This window comes from Castanea sativa, chromosome 7 (assembly GCF_040712315.1).
Source record: "Castanea sativa cultivar Marrone di Chiusa Pesio chromosome 7, ASM4071231v1".
Taxonomy (NCBI): Eukaryota; Viridiplantae; Streptophyta; class Magnoliopsida; order Fagales; family Fagaceae; genus Castanea; species Castanea sativa.
Genome location: NC_134019.1, coordinates 26,100,849 through 26,120,166, shown reverse-complemented (window position 1 = coordinate 26,120,166; position 19,318 = coordinate 26,100,849). Strand labels below are relative to the sequence as shown.

General features: G+C 37.3%; 1 protein-coding gene across 2 annotated transcripts; it reads right to left on the bottom strand.

Annotated features, from left to right (window-relative positions):
* Positions 1-209: 209 nt before the first annotated feature.
* On the bottom strand, positions 210-18,496 carry LOC142605406 (DNA polymerase kappa). Of its 2 annotated transcripts, none has more exons than XM_075776869.1 (14): positions 18,242-18,496; positions 17,480-17,652; positions 16,902-17,075; positions 16,598-16,721; positions 16,409-16,509; positions 16,200-16,286; positions 5,803-5,898; positions 5,515-5,635; positions 4,882-5,010; positions 4,331-4,422; positions 3,021-3,132; positions 2,537-2,871; positions 1,397-1,707; positions 210-506 (listed from the first exon to the last, which is right to left on the bottom strand). In XM_075776869.1, the coding sequence occupies exons 1-14, from the start codon at positions 18,363-18,365 to the stop codon at positions 386-388; spliced, it is 2,100 nt and encodes a 699-aa protein (XP_075632984.1). In that variant the 5' UTR covers positions 18,366-18,496; the 3' UTR covers positions 210-385. The 2 variants fall into 2 exon arrangements, with proteins under 2 accessions (XP_075632984.1, XP_075632985.1); XM_075776870.1 differs by having other exon boundaries at positions 16,676-16,721; positions 18,242-18,494.
* Positions 18,497-19,318: the final 822 nt, after the last annotated feature.

The following is a 19,318-nucleotide window of genomic DNA, read 5'->3' as shown; positions in this document are numbered from 1 at the left end:
TTATTTTATTGGGTAGTATATATTATTTTAATGAGTTAAATAGAAAAATAAAAGTTGAGATGTTAGGTGTGTTGTAAAATGATATAGTATAATTTATAAAGAGCTTTTTGAGATGGTAGAATAAAATAGTATGAAAATTGCGGATGTGAATGCTCTTACATACTATAAAGGGGGAAAAAAGATGTGTTTACAAGACTGAAAGATGTATGGAAGATTCAGAGATTTTTATTAACAGAGCTGAAATCTGTACATATTGTGACATAGAGCTGAAATAAGTATATTGCACATGTTTCAATAAATGAATAGAAGAATTAATCACTAATACACTGGATTTTCGCTATAGCATAGAAAACTATATACGGACAACAACATATAGATTGCAATGCTAAAAATTCTGACTACTCTTAACAAAGAATAGATCTATTGGAATATGTCCCTTATCTTTTGGAGAAGCCCTCTGCTTTTTTCGTTTTCTTTGGCTTGCGATGTTATCCTTTGGGGAAAGCCTGATGAGGTTTCAAACTTGTCAAATCAAATATTTGTTATATGTAGACTGAAGATGAAAAAAGCAATCCTGTAAATTTATCATAGAGATGTAATTAACAATGGTGACTCATTAGCTCTAACTTCTAAGAACAAATTATTTGCTAACAATATCAAGTTGAAAAACTGAGAGTTGACACCCAGAAAAACCAAAAAGATGTTGCATCTTGCATGAAGATCTTATCAGCACTGGAAGGCACAAATCCATGTCCCAAGCAAGCAAGCGCGCGCGCGCGCGGGGGGGGGGGGGGGGGGGTTGTTGACTGTTAAAAAAATCATCTTAATGTCCAACTATAAATTGGGAGAGAGAGTAATGACATTTATGAGAAAAAATTAGTTTGTACATTTGCAAATCAAATGCCATAACTCTAGCCGTAATCTTCAATCAATCCCACACCTTATTCAACTCCCCGTTTTGCTGATCTCCATAATTTGCACATATGGACATAAGGCAAGTTATGCCATAACTCTAGCCGTAATCTTCAATCCCACACCTTATTCAACTCCCTCTTTTGCTGATCTCCATAATTTGCACGTATGGACATAAGGCAAGTTACAGTGTTACACAGATGGTAGAGGTTTTCAATTATCAGGAAGGATACTAGTCTATCATGCCATATAGCATGCATATTTAATAAATTGGGAAATTATCTAGAGGAAACTAATTAGGCAATCATTTTTTTGGTAAATATTAGTATCATTAATTTTAGTCATCTAACTAAGTTGAATATCTTATCACAAAGCATTTAACCTGTCCACATGCCACTCAAACCCAACCTGCTTATCAATAACTTTCAAGTAGACTAACAAGCAAGGACCATACAACCAGCATAACAACTAAAATTCAAAATACCTGTGCCTCAGCATTCTTGTGTCACAGCGAGATTCCTCTTTCTGAAGTCTCTCAGCAAGATGAAAATCAAAGTGCTCTTGCCTTTCCTCAACAAAACAAGGTGGTAATTCAATCCCACATAGTGAACACTTGTAATCATTTACCCACAGAAGTAGCTCTCCATGATTGGATGAAGAGACTGTATCATCATCCGGCAAGTTAGCCCTCTTGTTCTCTTCATCTAGGCTACGAAATGCAAATGGCACAGAAGAAGAATCTGTTTTCAACTCAGACACTGCATTTTGATAAGATTTTCGTTCTGGGGTATTCACCTAGACAAATAGCAAAATCCAGAAATGGAGAACAAGAAAAAACTAGAGTAAAGAGACAAAATTCAATCAAAATTCACGTTATCAATCAAAATTCAAATTATAGCCAGGGTTCCAGCAATAATCTTTTCCTCGGAAAGAGATTTGGGCTATTTTGAAAGCTGGTTTCTTCACCATAGACAACTATACATCAGGAGATTTTAACCATATGTAATATTATTAGAAAAATTAGCTCCTTTTGAACCATTGGCTATGTTAACAGGTCCGAGAATCAGCAAGCATTTGTTATTGCATTGGTGCCTTTTGTTCTCATCATTTGGTAAGGTTCTTCCAGAATTGGTAACTCAGATTCTTTCCATTCCACCTGGTATGGTAGATTCTATAACAAAGGAATGGCTCCAATATGTTTGTTGCAGTGCTTAAGGATGGAGCAGACTCAGAATATTTTAAGGGAAAGAGCTTTCTGGAGTTGAGCTAAAGGGTCTGCTTCGCACAATCTCTCCTTTGACTTGGTTTTCTTCTATAACACTCTAGCTTTTAGAATTAGTTGACACCTTTTATTTTTTGCTTGGGAATTCAACACAAGCAACCTGCAATGTTAGGACTTAAAAAACTGCTGCCCACCATCCCATTATTTAAGGTTGACACTTTAAATTCTTAGTTGTTGTTGGTTGGAAATGATGGGAACTGAACCTGCACATGGTGGATTGACCCTTGGGTTCTTTAAATTCTATAGATGGTGTTGTTACTGAGATTCACCCCTAGGAAATTAAAAAAATTACATTCTGGTCCGAGTCAAGATTATGAATTAGTCTTTTAAATTCTCACATACCTTGTTTCCATTTTCATCGTTCAAAGGCTCATGAAATTTCTGCATTTCTCCATCATTGTTGCCAATAGCACAATTACTATCTTCCAGATCTGGAAAGTGGCTGCTGTCCAATAAATCCCTACCATCATAACCACAGGCCTCATGGCTACCCATAGAAAAACCAGTTTCTGTATCATTCATGAAGTGGTGATCATTAACAATTGAGCCCATGGAACTACTATCAACCATACTTTCCCTAGACGCATCTCCAGATATCAAAAAATTGGTGAGAGTTTTTTGTGTAGGATCGGCAGGAGCAGCAGCCTTGTCTGCATAGAACTGGGACAATCGCAAGCCTGAAATAAGCATATATAACTGCAATGTCATACACAAAGGTACACAAGGTGCAAGATTAAATTTTAACATGGTCCCTTCTCCATGGAAAATTTAATAAATATTGAGCTATTTTCATAAAGAAGAAAATTAAGCACAAATTGAGTGGTACCTATCAGTCTCAAAGAGACAGGAAGTTCAGCCTTTAGCAGCTTTGATGCATATTTCAAAATATCAACACTTGAGCAAATATACTTCTGCAAAGTCACAGCTCTGGTCCTAACCTGTTTGTCACATAGTCCGTAAAATTGTAAGCACAAAAAATACACATCAGTGATGACAAACGTTCCATTTATTTCATTGTAAAATATTTTCAGTGTTTTATAGTGTTTGTTTCATTGTAAAATATGGTCAAACTTGTAAAACATTTTCTGGTTTGTAAAATGTTTTATGGCCAAAAAATCGGTAAAACATTTTACAAAATGGAAAAGAGCCCCCACCCCTTCTCTTCCACTCTCTCTTGCAGACCCCCCCTCCTCTGCCACTCTCTCTCAAATACCCACCGCTCCTTTCTCTCTTTCTTGTTCACGAAGGTGGTCAGCGAAGAGGTGGGCTCACAATTGCAGTGGAGAAGCTTTGATTTGCACTACTCCCATCTTGCTGCCACTCTGATCTCAATCTGCTCCAATCTCGCCACCGCATGGGTTTTCAGATCTAGAATTGAAACTGGTTTTTTCCCCCTGATTTGGGTTTTCGGAATGATTTGTGGATCGTGGTGGTGGCTGGGTTTGTGGGTTGCAGTGAAGGGCTGGCTGTTTTTTTTTTTTCCCTCTGATCTGTGGATTTGGGTGGTTAGAGTGAAGGTGGGTGGGTTTATGCCGAACTGGTGGTGGTTGCCTGGATTTGAGTGGTGGGTGGAGTGGTGGTGGGTTTGTTTGTGCCGAACTGGGGGGTGGTTGTTTGGATTTGATGGGTTGTGAGATTTATGAGAGATTTTTCATTTTAATATGAAACAAACACTTGAAAATGATTTCTTGAGAATTTTTAGGTACACAACCAAACATTGTAAAATGAAGACCTTTTCAATAAAATGCTTTCAATGTAAAATATTTCAAATGGAGTGTAAAAGACAAGGTGGGAATAAAATGCATTACCACCCCCCCCCCCTTCTTTTTTCTCAAAATTAAGAATAACTACTATTAAAATACAACACGATTTAACAAAAAAAAAAATTAAACAAGGGTGTCTAGAGACCCAACTCCCGAGTGTGTGTAACCCCCTCATCCCACACACATTAATCTCTAAGGAATCTCATGGGGTGATCCCAAGATGCTGACTGGAGGTTTTGAACCCAAACCTCATGGAATTTATGAGACCTTTGGGGTTACATACACCAGATATGGGTTGTGCATGAATAAATCTCTTATGAGTTGGTATTGACTCTATTTATACAGAGAACCATAATGGAGCAACAAAAAGCACCTCAAAAGTAGTTGTTTTCAATTTTAGAGTCAATGTTCGCCCAGAAAGACCTTCTTTCCGCATGTCCACAGATAGCATCTCTGCAAGATCAGCTGCAAACATAACCGTAACAAGGCTTACTTAATAAAAAAATATAATTCATTTTCTAATTATCCTTTTGACCAAGAATTTCATACATATTAGCCATAAAATCCACAGAATTGATATACGTACACATAAAATTGTAAGAATTTTAGAAGCTTTAAAAACAACTTCAAATGCCAGTCAGCATTTTATTCACTAGGCTTTGACTAAAGGTTTAAGCAAAACCTAAGTGGTTGGAACAATAAATGAATCTTGGGTGAATTGAACTCAGCCACGTCTTATTATTTGAAGTCTTGAGGATTGGTCTAAATATTTAAGATGTGTTTATCTGGCTCATAAAATTGGCTGGGCAGGGTTCTAGAGTGAGACATTTCACCCCAAATTAAGCCCAGTTGGGTACTTAGTGCTATTACAAAGCAATATAAAACACATTTGTTAAGCAAAAGGGGAAAAAAGGGACCACTTACCTAATTTCTGATAAAATGATGCCTCATCCTCTGTGGATGAAAATGTTCTCTCATTACTGATACTTTTCCGTGACCTGACTTGAGAGGTCTCAGTTTGCCCAAGCCCCAGTCCCACAGAGAGGAAAAAATCTGCAAGGAATATACAATATAATCATTGTGGTGATATACTAATAAACTATAATAATCTTTCAAGAAGAAAAAGAAAAAAACCAATGGTGTGTAACAGTGTAAGTCAAAATGTAATAAGAGAACTAGATAAGGCAAGAACATGTACAGGATTAAGAAAATAAGAACATCATAAACTGAATAACTACTGCTCTGACCGACCACTGTTGACTGATCCCCTTTCCCTAACAACAACAACCCCCCCCCCCCCACCCAGGGGTTTTTCCCAAAGGGTAAAAGGAATAGAAGAAGAAAATACAAGAATATAAACACCAGCAAAGGGGAGAAAAAAGGACATGCAGATCTTGAACTGAAACAAGGAGCTGCAATCATATAAAATGCAAGAAATGATAAAATGTAAAGAGTATAATTTCTGAGTTTATATGACAATATGATAGGCGCACATAAAAGCTATGTGTTTCAGTTGACAATAAAACCATGGTAGAAAGAACTGACCACAGCTCTAACCTGCTGTAGAACGAGAAAACAGTGCACAGAGGAGACCACCTTTTTGAAGCATATCCTCACATGTATTTATTCCAAAAACATCCCTTAAAATATGTTCAGTGACCTTACCGATGCCCCCAATCTGTATAGAAAGTTGTGTGTATGATAAGAAATGTAATCAAATTGAGGACTTCATCAAAAACATTTACAAAAGAGAGTGAGTTCTCATTCTGCAAGCTATCTTTATTTATTAAAAAACCATGTTAAGTTGACTGCAGCAGATCATAATTAACAAATAATTAAATATACCTTCCGTATCGGAAGTGAGGATATAAATGTCATGACAGCCATCCGATCATTTGGTAAGACAAATTGTCCATTTGGCTTGTTTATATCTGAGCAAACCTGAGAAAACAGGAATATGAAGAGTTTCAAACTTTACAAACATAAAGGACCTTAATCACTTTGGTTTGATTGTATTAATGCCATGGAAAGTTAAAGTACAGCTAGAAGATAACACAAATCTAGAAATTTGGCTGCACCCTGTTTTACCAATGATGATTGATTAAAACCTTATCTTAAATAAATCAGTTTCTTTTTTCTCCACTCTTGGCGGATCACATCACTCTGTTTTCCCAAAAAAGGCTGTCCAGAGTACTTCTAGACCACTTCCCAATTCTATTGGAGGAGGGGAGTCATCGGAGAGGTAGAACTCCTTTTCGTTTGAAAATATGTGGTTGAGGGTAGAGAAGTTTGTTGATAAAGTGAAGGCTTGGTGGGCATCTTATTTGTTCCAAGGAACTCCTAATTTTATACTAGCTAAGAAGTTGGCAACTTTGACGTTGGATCTAAAAAAGTGGAACGAATCGGAGTTTGGCAATGTCACTTTCAAGAAATAGCAGCTCTGGAACAAATTGAATGATTTGGATGTTAGAGAGGAGACTCATCCTTTAACAGTTGAGTAAAAGTTAGAACAAGTTAATCTCTGAACCGATATTGAAAAGCTCACTCTTTTAGAAGAGATTAGTTGGAGGCATAAGTCTAGGGTGCTGTACTTGCGGGAGGGGGACACCAACACCAGATTTTTCCACAGAATGGCTAATTCCAATAAAAGAAATAACAATATTGAGAGCCTTATGGTTGATGGCAACTTGTCTTCCGATCAAGGAATGATTGCTAATTGTATTACCCAATTCTTCATGAATTTATACTCTGAGTAGCAAGTTGATCTGCCATTTCCAGAAGTCTTGGTATTTCCAATGATATCAAGCGATAATGCAGACTGGCTAGATAGACCCTTTGAGGAGGCAGAAATTTTTGATGTCATACAAAATTTTAATGGTGATAAATCACTTGGACCAGATGGGTTTCCAATGGCTTTCTTCCAAGCTTGCTGGGGGATTCTCAAACTTGATCATATGGCTGTGTTTCATCATTTTTTTGCTGAAGGTCAATTTGAGAAAAGTTTGAATACAACATTCATTACTTTCATCCCTAAAAAAAAATGCAACAATTGAAGTCAAGGATTTTCACCCCATTAGTCTTCTTGGGAGGGGGGGGTGGGGAGGGGAGTATAAAATCATTGCTAAGGTCTTAGTCACTAGACTTCACACGGTCATGGAAGATATAATTTTAGCTTCACAGAATGTTTTTGTGAGGAACAGACAGATTCTTGACCTTGTACTTATTGCTAATGAATGCCTTGATAGTAGAATGAAAACTGGTTTGCTAGGGCTACTTTGCAATCCAGATGTTGAGAAGGCTTTTGATCATGTAAACTGGGGATTTCTTATGCAGTTACTAGAACAAAGTGGGTTCTTTGCTAAATGGAGGCGGTGGATTTTCTTTTGTATATCTACAATTCGCTTCTCTATTCTGCTTAATGGCTCTCCTTCTGGGTGGGTTGAGAGTTCCAGGGGTTGAGTCAAAGTTGTCCATGATGGTCACATGTCAGGCTTTGATGTGGGTAATTTTAAAGGGAAAATCCTTGGCGGTGTTTCATCTTCCCTTTGCAGATGACAATCTAATTTTTTATGAAGCTGATTTGTATTAGATTTTTTCCTCCACCCACATGATCCTTATTTGGTTTGAGGTAGTGTCTGGTCTAAAGATAAATTTGGGCAAGTTAGAGTTGGTTCCTGTTGGTGTGGTTGATAATTTTGATTTATTGTTGAATGTCCTTATCTGTAAACAAGGTACTCTTCCAATGAAATATTTAGGTCTTCCTTTGGGAGCTAAATTCAAGGATAAGACAAAATGGAACCCAATTCTGAAGAAGATAGAATGGAGATTAGTAGGATGGAAATGTTTGTATTTATCCAAGGGAGGTAGAGTCACTTTAATTAAAAGCACTCTATCTAATTTACCCACTTATTTTCTATCTAAATTTCCTATACTTGCTGCTGTGACTAACCGAATTGAGAAACTTCAACGGGATTTCTTATGGGGTGGTGTTGGTGACAAACCAAAATTTCATTTGGTTAAATGGGCTACTGTTTGTACTCCCATTTCTTCGGGTGGCTTGGGAATAAGGAAGGTAAGACTTTTTAATGAAACTTTGCTTGGGAAGTGGCCATGAAGATTTGGGATGAAGAAGGCTGCCCTTTGGAGGCAAGTGATAAAGGTGAAATATGGTTGTGGATAGGGTGGCTAGTGTACTAGGTCTGCTATTGGTCCATATGGTGTTGGCATGTGGAAATATATTAGTCGGGGATGGCCTTCTTTTTCTCGCCTGATTCTATATGATATTGGGGATGGATCTAGAATGAAGTTTTGGCAAGACCATTGGTGTGGTGAGACATCTCTTGCAGTCAGCTATCTTGAATTATTTAGATTTTGCCGAGATAAGGAGGCTAGTGTGGCTGAGCTTATGAAGTTTGCTAATGGAGTCCTCTTTTGGGATTTAAGTTTCTTCAGGGGTGTGCATGCTCGGAAATTAGAGGCACTGTCGGGTTTCATGGATTACATATATGATGCTTCAATAAAGGGTTTGGTGAAGATAAGATATGTTGAAAACCTAATAAAGAGAAGGGTTTCATGGTTAAGGATTATTATAGTCTTTTAGTGGGCTCCAATGACTATTGTTTTCCTTGGAAAAGTATTTGAAAACAGAAGATTCCTTCTCGAATAGCTTTCTTTGCTTGGACTACTACTTTAGTGAAATGCTTAACAATTGACAATTTACGAAAAAGGGAAGGTTTGGATATTGGATTGGTGCTACATGTGCAAGTGTAATGGTGAATTGGTTGATCATCTATTTCTTCATTGTTTGGTTGCTATGGATATGTGGTCTATGGTGTTTGGTTTGTTTGTAGTAAGCTGGATTATGCCACAATCTATAGTGGGGCTTCTAGCATGTTGGCAAGTCAGATTTGGTCGTCATCAAAATGGGTATATACGGTTGATCGTTCCCTATTGCTTATTGTGGTGTCTTTAGAATGAGAGAAATAGTAGGTGCTTTAGAGTTAACAAGAGATACATACCAAACCTGAATTTATTTTTCTTTAGAACTTTAATGAATTAGTTGGCAGCTTTGCAAAATCAATCAATTTTTTTTCTTTCCTTGATTTCCTAAATTCTCGTAATTTTTGTTTTTAAATTGTTTTACCCCTTGTACATTCCCTGTGTACTAGGGTGTTTCTTTTATGATATCAATAAACTTATTACTTATCCAAAAAAAAAAATCTAATTTTGGGTTGTTCCTAAATATTTTGTATATTCTCTTTTTTTTCTTTTTCTTTTTTTATCTTGCCTTTCCCATATTAGCTACTTTTTTTTTATAGGTAAAAAAGTAATATTATTAATAGAAAAGAATAAAAGATACATAGAGTTCACAGTAATAAACAAAGAACAACATAGCAACAAAAAGAAATAAAGGAATCAAAATCCTATTCTAAGAGAGAAGAAAATCAATAATAGTAGAACAATCCGAAAGACCACTACACCAAGACCAATGGAAGAGAGTCCGCTAACACAAATCTAACAATTGGGCCATTGATTTCTCGATATCCTAAAAAAAAACGCCAATTACGTTCAGTCCAAATAATCCACATCAAACAGCTTGGTACCAAATTCCAAATATCGGAATTATATTTCCGAAGCCAATGGTAACAACAACAAAGTAAGTCTACAACCGAACCTCCGAACCTGACATGACCCAATTAACCCCAATAGCTGAATCATATTCATCCACATAGAATGAGCTAACGAACAAAAAATAAGATGATACACAGATTCCTCATTACAACAACACATACAACAACAATTTGCCAAGAGGCGACCACAAAGCATAAGATTATTTAAAGTGAGAATCTGGTCATGGGCTGCTGTCCACATAAACAAATGCCACCCTTTTAGAAACCTTTACTTTCCAAATGCCCTTCCAAGGGAAATTATGAGTAACATTTTGAATCTTATGATAAAAAGACCGAGTGTCAAACTTCTCACTTCCATTGAGGCTCCAACAAAGACTGTCACCTCCACCACCCTTAGGAACTCGATATTGATCAAGTGAAGAAAGGAGTAAGAAGCTACTAACTCCCAGTCGTTGAATTCCCTATAAAATCTTAAGTTCCACACTGTCATTTCCACGCACTTGAGGACTTAAAACATCAGAAATAGAAGCTTCCTTATTGGCTGAACACAAAAATAACTACGGATAGAGAGTTTTTAAAGAGTTATCCTCAATCCACTTATCATGCCAAAAAAGAATACGAGAACCATCTCTCACCACAAAAGTAAAATGCTTAGAAAAGCTCTCCCACCGTTCACTAATACTTCGCCATAACCCACACCAATGAGCCCTCCTACAAACTCTAGTGCTCCACCCCCCTTTCCCCTCCCCATATTTCATGGCAATAACCCTCCACCAAAGATGAGTAGGTTCATGGCCATATCTCCAAAGCCACTTCTCTAACAAAGCCTGATTAAAAGGCACCAATTTCTGAATTCCCAAACCACCCTACTCAAGCGAGAAACATACCTTCTCCCATGCTTCTAATGTGGCGTTTAGTACAGGAGAATCCACATTACTCCTGGCATTCAGATTCCTAGGAATGTAAATGTAGATATTCCTATGTTTGGTTTCATTAGGAATCTCTTAAGATTCCTAGGAATGTGAGATGATAATGTTTGGTGTATTCCCAAGAATCTTAAATGAATTATTTATTTTTATCATTCTATCCCTAAATTTGAATGTGAACTACCAAGTCCTTTAATAAAAAATCTTCATCTAAATAAATAATGAAAAAATATATAAACTATTAATTAGTCCTTTAAAAAAAATATCTTCCTCTGGATAGAACTTTGTTAAAAAATATATTAACAGAGATGTCTATCCTCTTTATATTTTTTTAGCGGGAAAAGATAAAGACAAGAGAAAAGACATTGATAATTTGTTTTATATTTTATCTTAATTGCTTAAATGATAAGGAAAAAGGGATAAAATTGTCAATTTATAAAAAATACAATTTCCTTTAAGGCTGCGTTTGGTTGGACGGTAAATCAATTCCAGAAAATATTTTCCGCATTTGCGTGTGTTTGGTTCAACGAAAAATTTAGCCAAACTGAAAATCATTTCCACGTTGACCAAAAAATAACCCTCCCCAGCTGTAAATCAATTTCCGTTTCTATTTTACCTTCAAATACAATTTTCCAGACTGAAAATAGAAAAGGAGAGAGAGAGAGAGAGCAACGACAGTCACACCAGGGAGATCGCGTCGACGAGCTGGCGCCCACGAGATCGCACCGGCGAGCTCGCGCAAACGAGATCGAGGCGCGAGATCGCGCCGTCGACTGCGCGCCGGCGAGCTCGCACAAACGAGATCAAGGCGCGAGATCGCTCCGTCGACTGAGCACCGGCGAGATCGAGGCGCCATAGAACTCGCGCCGTGAAATCGCACCGACCGCCATGAGATCGCGCCGTGAGATCGGACCGGATTTGCGATGTGAGATCGCGCTGTGAGATCTCTTCCTCCTCCCTTTCTCAGTCTTGACCGAATGATTTATGTGGGAATGGTGTTTTTTATTTTTGTTTGTTTAACAGTTGATGTATTGCTTTGTTTGGAAGCTGGGAAAATGACTGAGAAAATGTGAAAAATTAGTAAAAAATTTGCATTTTCAGATAATTACCAAACACTTGAAATTATTTTATAATATAATTTTTAAAATGCAACCAAACACTCGAAAATATTTTTCTTTCCTGAAAATATTTTCACTAGAAATTATTTTACACCCGGAAATTAATTTACACCGAAACAAACGCAGCCTAGCTTAGGATAAAATTGTCAATTTATAAAAAATACAACACTCCAGCATTTTTTTTAAAAAAGCCAAAGTGAAGCCGTCAAGACTAGGAGCTTTGTCACCCTCCATCTCTTGGAGGACCTATATCACGTCCTCCTTAGAAAAATCCCTTTCAAAAGTTTGCTCATCTTCTCCAATGTTGGCAAACTCCAAACCATCCATAGTAGGGTGCCATGTATCAAACTCCGTGTACAAACCTTGATAAAATTGAACCACTTGAGAACGCACATCCACCTCATCCTCATAAAGGACACCATCCACTTCTATACCTCTAATGTGATTAGTTCTTCTATGGGAGTTCGCTATCGAGTGAAAGAAACGAATATTATTGTCACCCTCCTTCACAAACAAAACCCGAGACTTTAATCTCCAAGAAATCTCCTCTAAAGAAGCTAAATGAGCAATATCACCTTTAATTTGAGTACAACGAATTTGTTCCTCATGTGAAAGACCCAACAAATCTTCTCTAGCATCTAGACCCAAAAGCTCAAACAAAAGACTTTTCTTCCTAAATGCCAAATCACCAAACTCCTCTTTATTTCACTTCTTCAAATCATCCTTGAGAGCTTTTAATTTTCAAGCGAGAATAAAGCTAGGAGAACCCAAAAAACAATACCCCTTCCACCATTGCCAAACTCTCTCCACAAAACCCTCATCTTTCAACCACATATTCTAAAACTTAAAGGCACTATGACCTTTACTGACTCCACCAGCTTCCACCAGGAGTGAACAATGGTCCGAAACTACCCGAGGAAGTACCCTTTGAGACACATTCTTGAAATGATCCACCCAACCCACTGATGCCAATGTCCTATCAATTCTTGACATACAATTTGTCCCTGAATCTCTAAACCAAGTGAAAGAAGCCCCTTCAAGGGGTAAATCAACAAGATAGTTAGCCTCAATGAAATCCGAGAATGCAAACATAGCCAAGCTAAAAGACTCGCAGCCAAATCTCTCACTCGGATGTCAAATAATATTAAAATCCCCAATTAAACACCATGTTGTATTCCACCTAGAGTGCACCCTCACAAGCTCCTCCCACAAAGCACCCCTCGTTGGTTATCATCATTAGGACCATAAACTCCTGTACATGCCCATACAAAATCATCCACAACCCCCTTTAGTAAAAAATTAACAAAAAACTGACCTATAGAAACATCAATTTTTTCAGATACCCTTTTGTCCCATACTAGTAGAAACCCCCCTACAGTGTCAACTGCATCCAAAACAACCTGATCAAGGAACTGACTACCCCAAAGACTCTAAACTACAGAAGAGTTTAAAGAAGCCAATTTGGTTTCTTGGAAGCAAACAATATCACACTTCCACTCCTTAAGAAGATTCATACATACCTCTCACTTTTGAGGATTATTTAATCCCCTAACATTCCAAGATAAAAGTCGTAAACTCATTTAAAACTGATCGCCCCTAAACCAGCTGAAGATCCTCAGTTCCTCCCTTTAGAAGAGACCCCATCATAGTTAAATGTAGAAATTAGACCTCTAAGTTCTTTGAGCCCTTTCTGCCTTGAGTTTACTGGTCCCTTAGAAGACCCAGAATTAACCACATCAACAAAGTCTTGTTCCAGAAGAGGAAACAAAGCCAAACATTGAGCTTCATGTTTTACAATAGGAAAACCCACAATTTTGCAAAAACTTTTCATCAAGCTCACCACCCATTTGGAATTTATCACCACTGACCCCAAAATCTCACCCTCTTTGACTTCCAGGGTCACCACCAACTCACTCTGCTTGTTAGGATCCCACCTTGATAATGGTGGACAATCCAGAGAACAACTCTCTACCTCCCCATGAAAAAAACCACTAGAATTGACGCCACTATGTTTCCACTGTAGATGCAGAGGCTCCAAACCATCCTATAGCAACTCAGCCCCATCCAAGGACCTCAACGACACAAAATCAGTTTGGGGATTGCACCATTGATCTCCGCCTTCACTTGATACTTCCGTGAAAGCATCCCTCTCTCCAGGAAAAAAAAAAAACCCATTTCATTACCCATATCCGAAAGAGGAAAAAACCAATTCTGATCAACCCATTGACTCAGACGAAGAGAATCAGCAACCTTAGACTCAATCGGCATCTCCTTCGCTACTGCTGGACTCAAGCCCACAGTCATCAGAGCCGATATATCGGCCCCCTAAATAGGTAACCTCCGACACTTTCGCCATTCTTTCGGGGAGACCTCCCTCCATCCTGATAGATTGTGAATCAGTGAAGGCAGAGGAGCTTTCACCTCACTCCGGCGCTACCTTGCTCACCAGTGCCTCGAATTCACCACTTGCTAGCATCCACTATCTCTCGAACACTCGCCTAACACCTTCGTATACATAGAAAGTGTATTCTCAACACTTAGAAGTATCAGCCTATGAAGCACAAGTGCGTTTTTGGATTTGGGTGCGGGTACGAGACTCGGCAATTTTTGAAAATGTAGGGTACGGGTGCAGCGGGGTGTGGCAATCAAAAAATTATTAAAAATATTTTTATATAGTGAATTTAATGTTTTTTATATAAAAAAAAAAATTCAAATAAAGGGTAGAGTTTATTATTAAAAAACAATTATTTATGATTTTTTTAATAAAATCAATATTTTTGGTAATTGTAAACAAAAAACCACCTTTCAAGAAGGTTCCTTTACTCCTTTTCCAATTCCCAAGCCCACCCACATGAAACAATTGACTTTCCCACCTACTTAATTTATATTCTTTTGTTATATACCTTTATTCTTCTTCCAACCATTTTTTTGTGTCTTCTCTCATCTTCTTCTTCCTTCTCTTTTTTTTTTTTTTTTCCTCTCACAAGACCACATGAAGCAAAAGAATTGCAGCCAGCTGCCCATTTCAGCCTGTTTTGGCGGCCGTATCTACCGGAATCGTCCGAATTGGTCTGTTTCGGCCGGAATCGAATCGATTCTGCCGTTTCAACTCCCATTTTCGCTGGAATCAGGCCGACTCAGCCCAAATAAAAAAAAAAAGGGGCGAATCGGTGCGTCGGACGCCAAACACCACGTCGGGACAAGTCCAGTGCGGGTGCGGCAAACCTGGAGCCACACCCGTGCTTTCTTCGTATCAGGTTGGGCAAGTCTAAGTGGACCTTGCCTTTTGGGCTAGCTGAAGCCACAGGTTGGGCTTTTGCATGCCCACCTGTTGGTTTAAAGAATTCCGGCCCACCACTTAAAACATTAGGCCAACTAAGAGCCTTATTTTCCAAACAAGACACCACACATCTCCCACCCTCATGCTTGCAGATTCTCAAAGCCAATTTTGCAAGGGTCAACTTAAAATTAAATACCCATGTAGGTCTGCCATTTATAACTGAAACATTTACTGTAGTATCTCCATGAATCACGTTACTTCCAAAAATGGCTCCCATATTTTCAAAAATCCTTGACTTTTGCTGGTTACCATAAACAAGTAAATTTTTCCCACTCCGGCAACCACTAGCTACTTGACCATCACCACCAAAATTCTTGGAAAGTGCCCCGGCCATAGTTGCAAGTTTTGCACCAGATAAAAAATTTCTTAGTTCTTTATGGATCAAAGACCAACCAGCACAACTGAGACTTGTTAGTATCATAACGCAACCTCTTCGAGCCCCACCATAAAATACCGATATAGCAACGAAGAGACCAATCTTATTTGATCTACCACAAAACTCTATCAACTTCCCATCCTCCCTGAGTCTCTTACAATGGACATCATGTCTTGGCACCCAATCACGTATATTAGCAAAACTATTAAGAATCCATTCCATGCCTCTACGTCCAATCCAAATAGAGCTCTTAACATTCCAGCATGTCTCATGCATGGCATATGAATCAGACCACCCCCCATCAAAAGAAAAAGAAAATAATTTTGCATCAATGTGAAAAGACCTATTACTGCCCCCTTGACCTGAAGATCAAGATGTAGGAGAGATCTTTTGTCAGTTTTGTGAGGTTTCTACAGTGGGTATATTTGGTGTGGTGTGTGGGATGGGTGCATGGTTAGGCAATTTAGGCAAAGAAAGGTTAGACTCCTGAGGTGGTGGGGATGAGGTAGACAAAATTGAAGGAGGAGGATAAAAGTGAGGGTATGGGAAAAAACCAAACTGTGGTGGAAAACAAAAAGGAAGAGAAGGAGAAGGATTCATAAGCAGACTTATTTCTAGTAGATATAACTTTTTCAAGCAAGATATCAACACATCTATTCCTTGCAACTTGTCTTCCCATGAACTAAAATGACATGGATGACATGGCTTCTTACAAAAAATGTGAAGTTCTCTAAACAATACAGAATGGATACGCCCATTATGTTTATTAGTTACATGCCTCAAATTAAATTACGGTGTTGAGAAGATGCAGAATAGATATGAAAACAAAATCAAGAGAATAGAGTGTAGAACCTTAGCAAGCAAGCGGTTTGATCCCACTCCAGCACTACATGTAAGACCAGTCTCCTCAAAAACAGTGGTTCTAAGCTCTTTCGCAACCTTCACAAAGACAGTACCACCAAAAGCAGTTTAACATTAGAAGCCACTTGATGCAATGAACCCATGTAAAAATACCAAATGTAGCATGTGTAGGCATAAATTTATTATATGTGGTAACTTACTTCTCCACTGGTCATGCTCCTTTCTTTGCAGACATCAGTTATATCAAGGTATGCTTCATCCAAACTAGCAGCCATAAAATTAGGATCATACTTCTGGAAAACTAAGAACAAGATTACAAGCAAAGCAATGATCAGAGATTAACAAAAAAGCTCTGACAAAGAATCTGTCTCAAGATTCGGACATCTAACCTTTTCTAGTTAAATCACTGTAATAAGAATATTTCTTAAAATCTACAGGAACAAAAATTAACTCAGGACATAGTTTACGTGCAATGAAACCGGGCATTGCAGCACGAACTCCAAATCTCCGTGCCTGCAGAGTGAACAGATCAGGTTTCAAATAGAAATTAAGGAACCAAGTAAAATTAAAGGTAATCAAAAATTTTAGAAGGGAGTTTTTGAAATGGAATTGGCAAATCAGTCCCATGATTGGAAATGTCCAAAATAACATACACAAATCAAAAATTGAAAGATTACATTATGCATTCCCAACCTCATAATTAGCCGTAGAAATCATAGACATGCCACCAACAGCCATTGGCTTGCCCTTCAAGGATGGGTTACTTAATGTTTCAACAGCTGCATAAAAAGCATCCATATCTACGTGCAGCCAAATCCTTGACATGTCATGTTTAGTTTCTAGTTCTAATATTCTTCTATCTGCCACCTGTGAATAGGATAAATCATAAACCAAAATACTGCACACTTCTTCAATAGGAGTATCTCACAGTAGCTAACATATAAAATAAAATTAACAATATTAAAATAAATAAATAAATAAATAAAGTAAGCACTTGGAATGATTTTTGCACTCTACACTGTATCAGAGAACATGAAGGAAGAGTTCCAGTTTGTAACTTTGCACCCATAAAGTCAGCACTCATAACAATTATAATTCTTGTACAATAACATTTCAGCAAAATAAAATAAAATTTTTCCCAATTTTCAATAGATTTCATACATTATTAATACGCATGAAAAAAGTGAGCTCATATCTAAGTAGTCAGTATATCTAAAATAGATTCTCCTCATTTCTTTTTACAAGCATTCTCCACTTCACATGCTACATACCTTCTGATACTGAGATATATCAGCTGGTGTGAGCTTTGCGCAATGAGCACACATGTTGTCAATTTTCTGCCTCATAAAGGCCTCCTTCCGTTCCTCGTTCTCAAAATACTTAGAGCCTTTGCTCATGTCATACACTATTCTTTGCACTTTCTCCTTGTTCACTCCATCCATACCTAGAATCCCACAAATAACACAATATGTTAGATTAAGTGTGCATTTCTGATTACCTAAAAGCTTTTTGCTTTTTGCCTTTTGTCTTCGCTTTATTTCAAATAATCTAACTTTGAGCTTTTTGTCTCAAATTATACAAATAAGCTACCGGAAATAAACAATTCCCATACGTACGCTAAATGATTAAATTTATCATGGTATCGGAGCATAAGATCCTAGGTTTAAATCCTGTCTCCACCTTACTCCTACTAAAAAATATTATAAATAAATAGATAAATCCATGTTAGATTAAATGGTTAAATTCATCAGTTTCTACAACGACCACCTATTTCAACACAAACATACATCTATGTATATATATATATATATAGGCGTATGTATGAAATAATTAAACCCATAAAGAAAGGTTTCAGTTTGTGTGAATACGAGAATCAAAAGTTCAAACTTTTATCTGTGTAGGATAATCAAATAAATGGCCAAACTAGCCTTAAAAATGGTTAACAAATTTAATAGACAGAAATTTGATAATATTTAAGTTCAATTATGTATGGAGAATTGCAATGATGGGTTGGGTGTGAAAGAAAGGGTTACCTGCTTTTGCGTTGGTGTAAACAGTATGAAAAGACTGCCATGGGCGAGGCGTTTCAGTGTGATCTTCAATATCGCCCGAACAACTGCTTTTTTCGCTCTTCTCCTTCTCCTTCTCCTTCTCCATATCTCTCTTCCACTTTCTTCAAACGCTTCTTCAACAATCCACAGAGCGCTAAAAATGGAAACGCTCGACTGTTATGGGCCACATTGTCATTGTACAACATACATTTGAACGTCGATCTGATTTTGAACTCGTTGCAGCAATGGAAATACACTCGGCCCAATTCACAAGTACCAACAAGGTTTACCGGATCTTATTGGATCTGGGAGTGAGCGTACACAATTGTAGATGATTTGGGCCAAATGCAAGATCCAGAAAAGTGCCTTTTAATTGAGGACAAATCTTTTACTTACCAAAAAAAAATTTTGAGGACAAATCTATGTCTATACCCTATCACATATCATATACTACACTATATCATAAAAGTTAGGCGTAGATGTCGTGGTTGCGTCAAGTGACCTCACCAAATTGAAGAAATTTTTTTTTAATTTTTAGATTTTAAAAAGAAAACATCTATATCTTTATCTATATCTATATCTATATTATATACTATATATAATAGCCGAAACAAAGAGAAAGTTGATTCCTACAATTAAGAAGGTGCTGCCATGTAGAAAAAGTGGTTATCTAAAATTCAAACACGTATACAGTTTAATCTTTAAAAAAACACTAGCCTCATCCCACGCGTGAGATGAGGTTTTTTTTTTTTTTGTGAGGGTAGTAGCAAAAAAAAAAAGAATCTATATTTTTTTATTATATATATAATTTTTATTTTAAGAATCTAATTTATAAATGGATATGTAAATTTGAAAATCAATAGGAAAGTGACTCATGTTTTAGGCAATGTTTTAGTGGAAGTTAAGGTTGTATTTTTATCGGATTGTCCTTTAATTTTGTCTCTATTTAAACATAGGAATGCAAGGGTATTTTAGAACAAAAAAAATCCGGATTGTCCTTTAGTTTTTTTTTTTAATATATTTAGATTTGTTTTTGGATAAACGTGGGGTGTGTTTAAC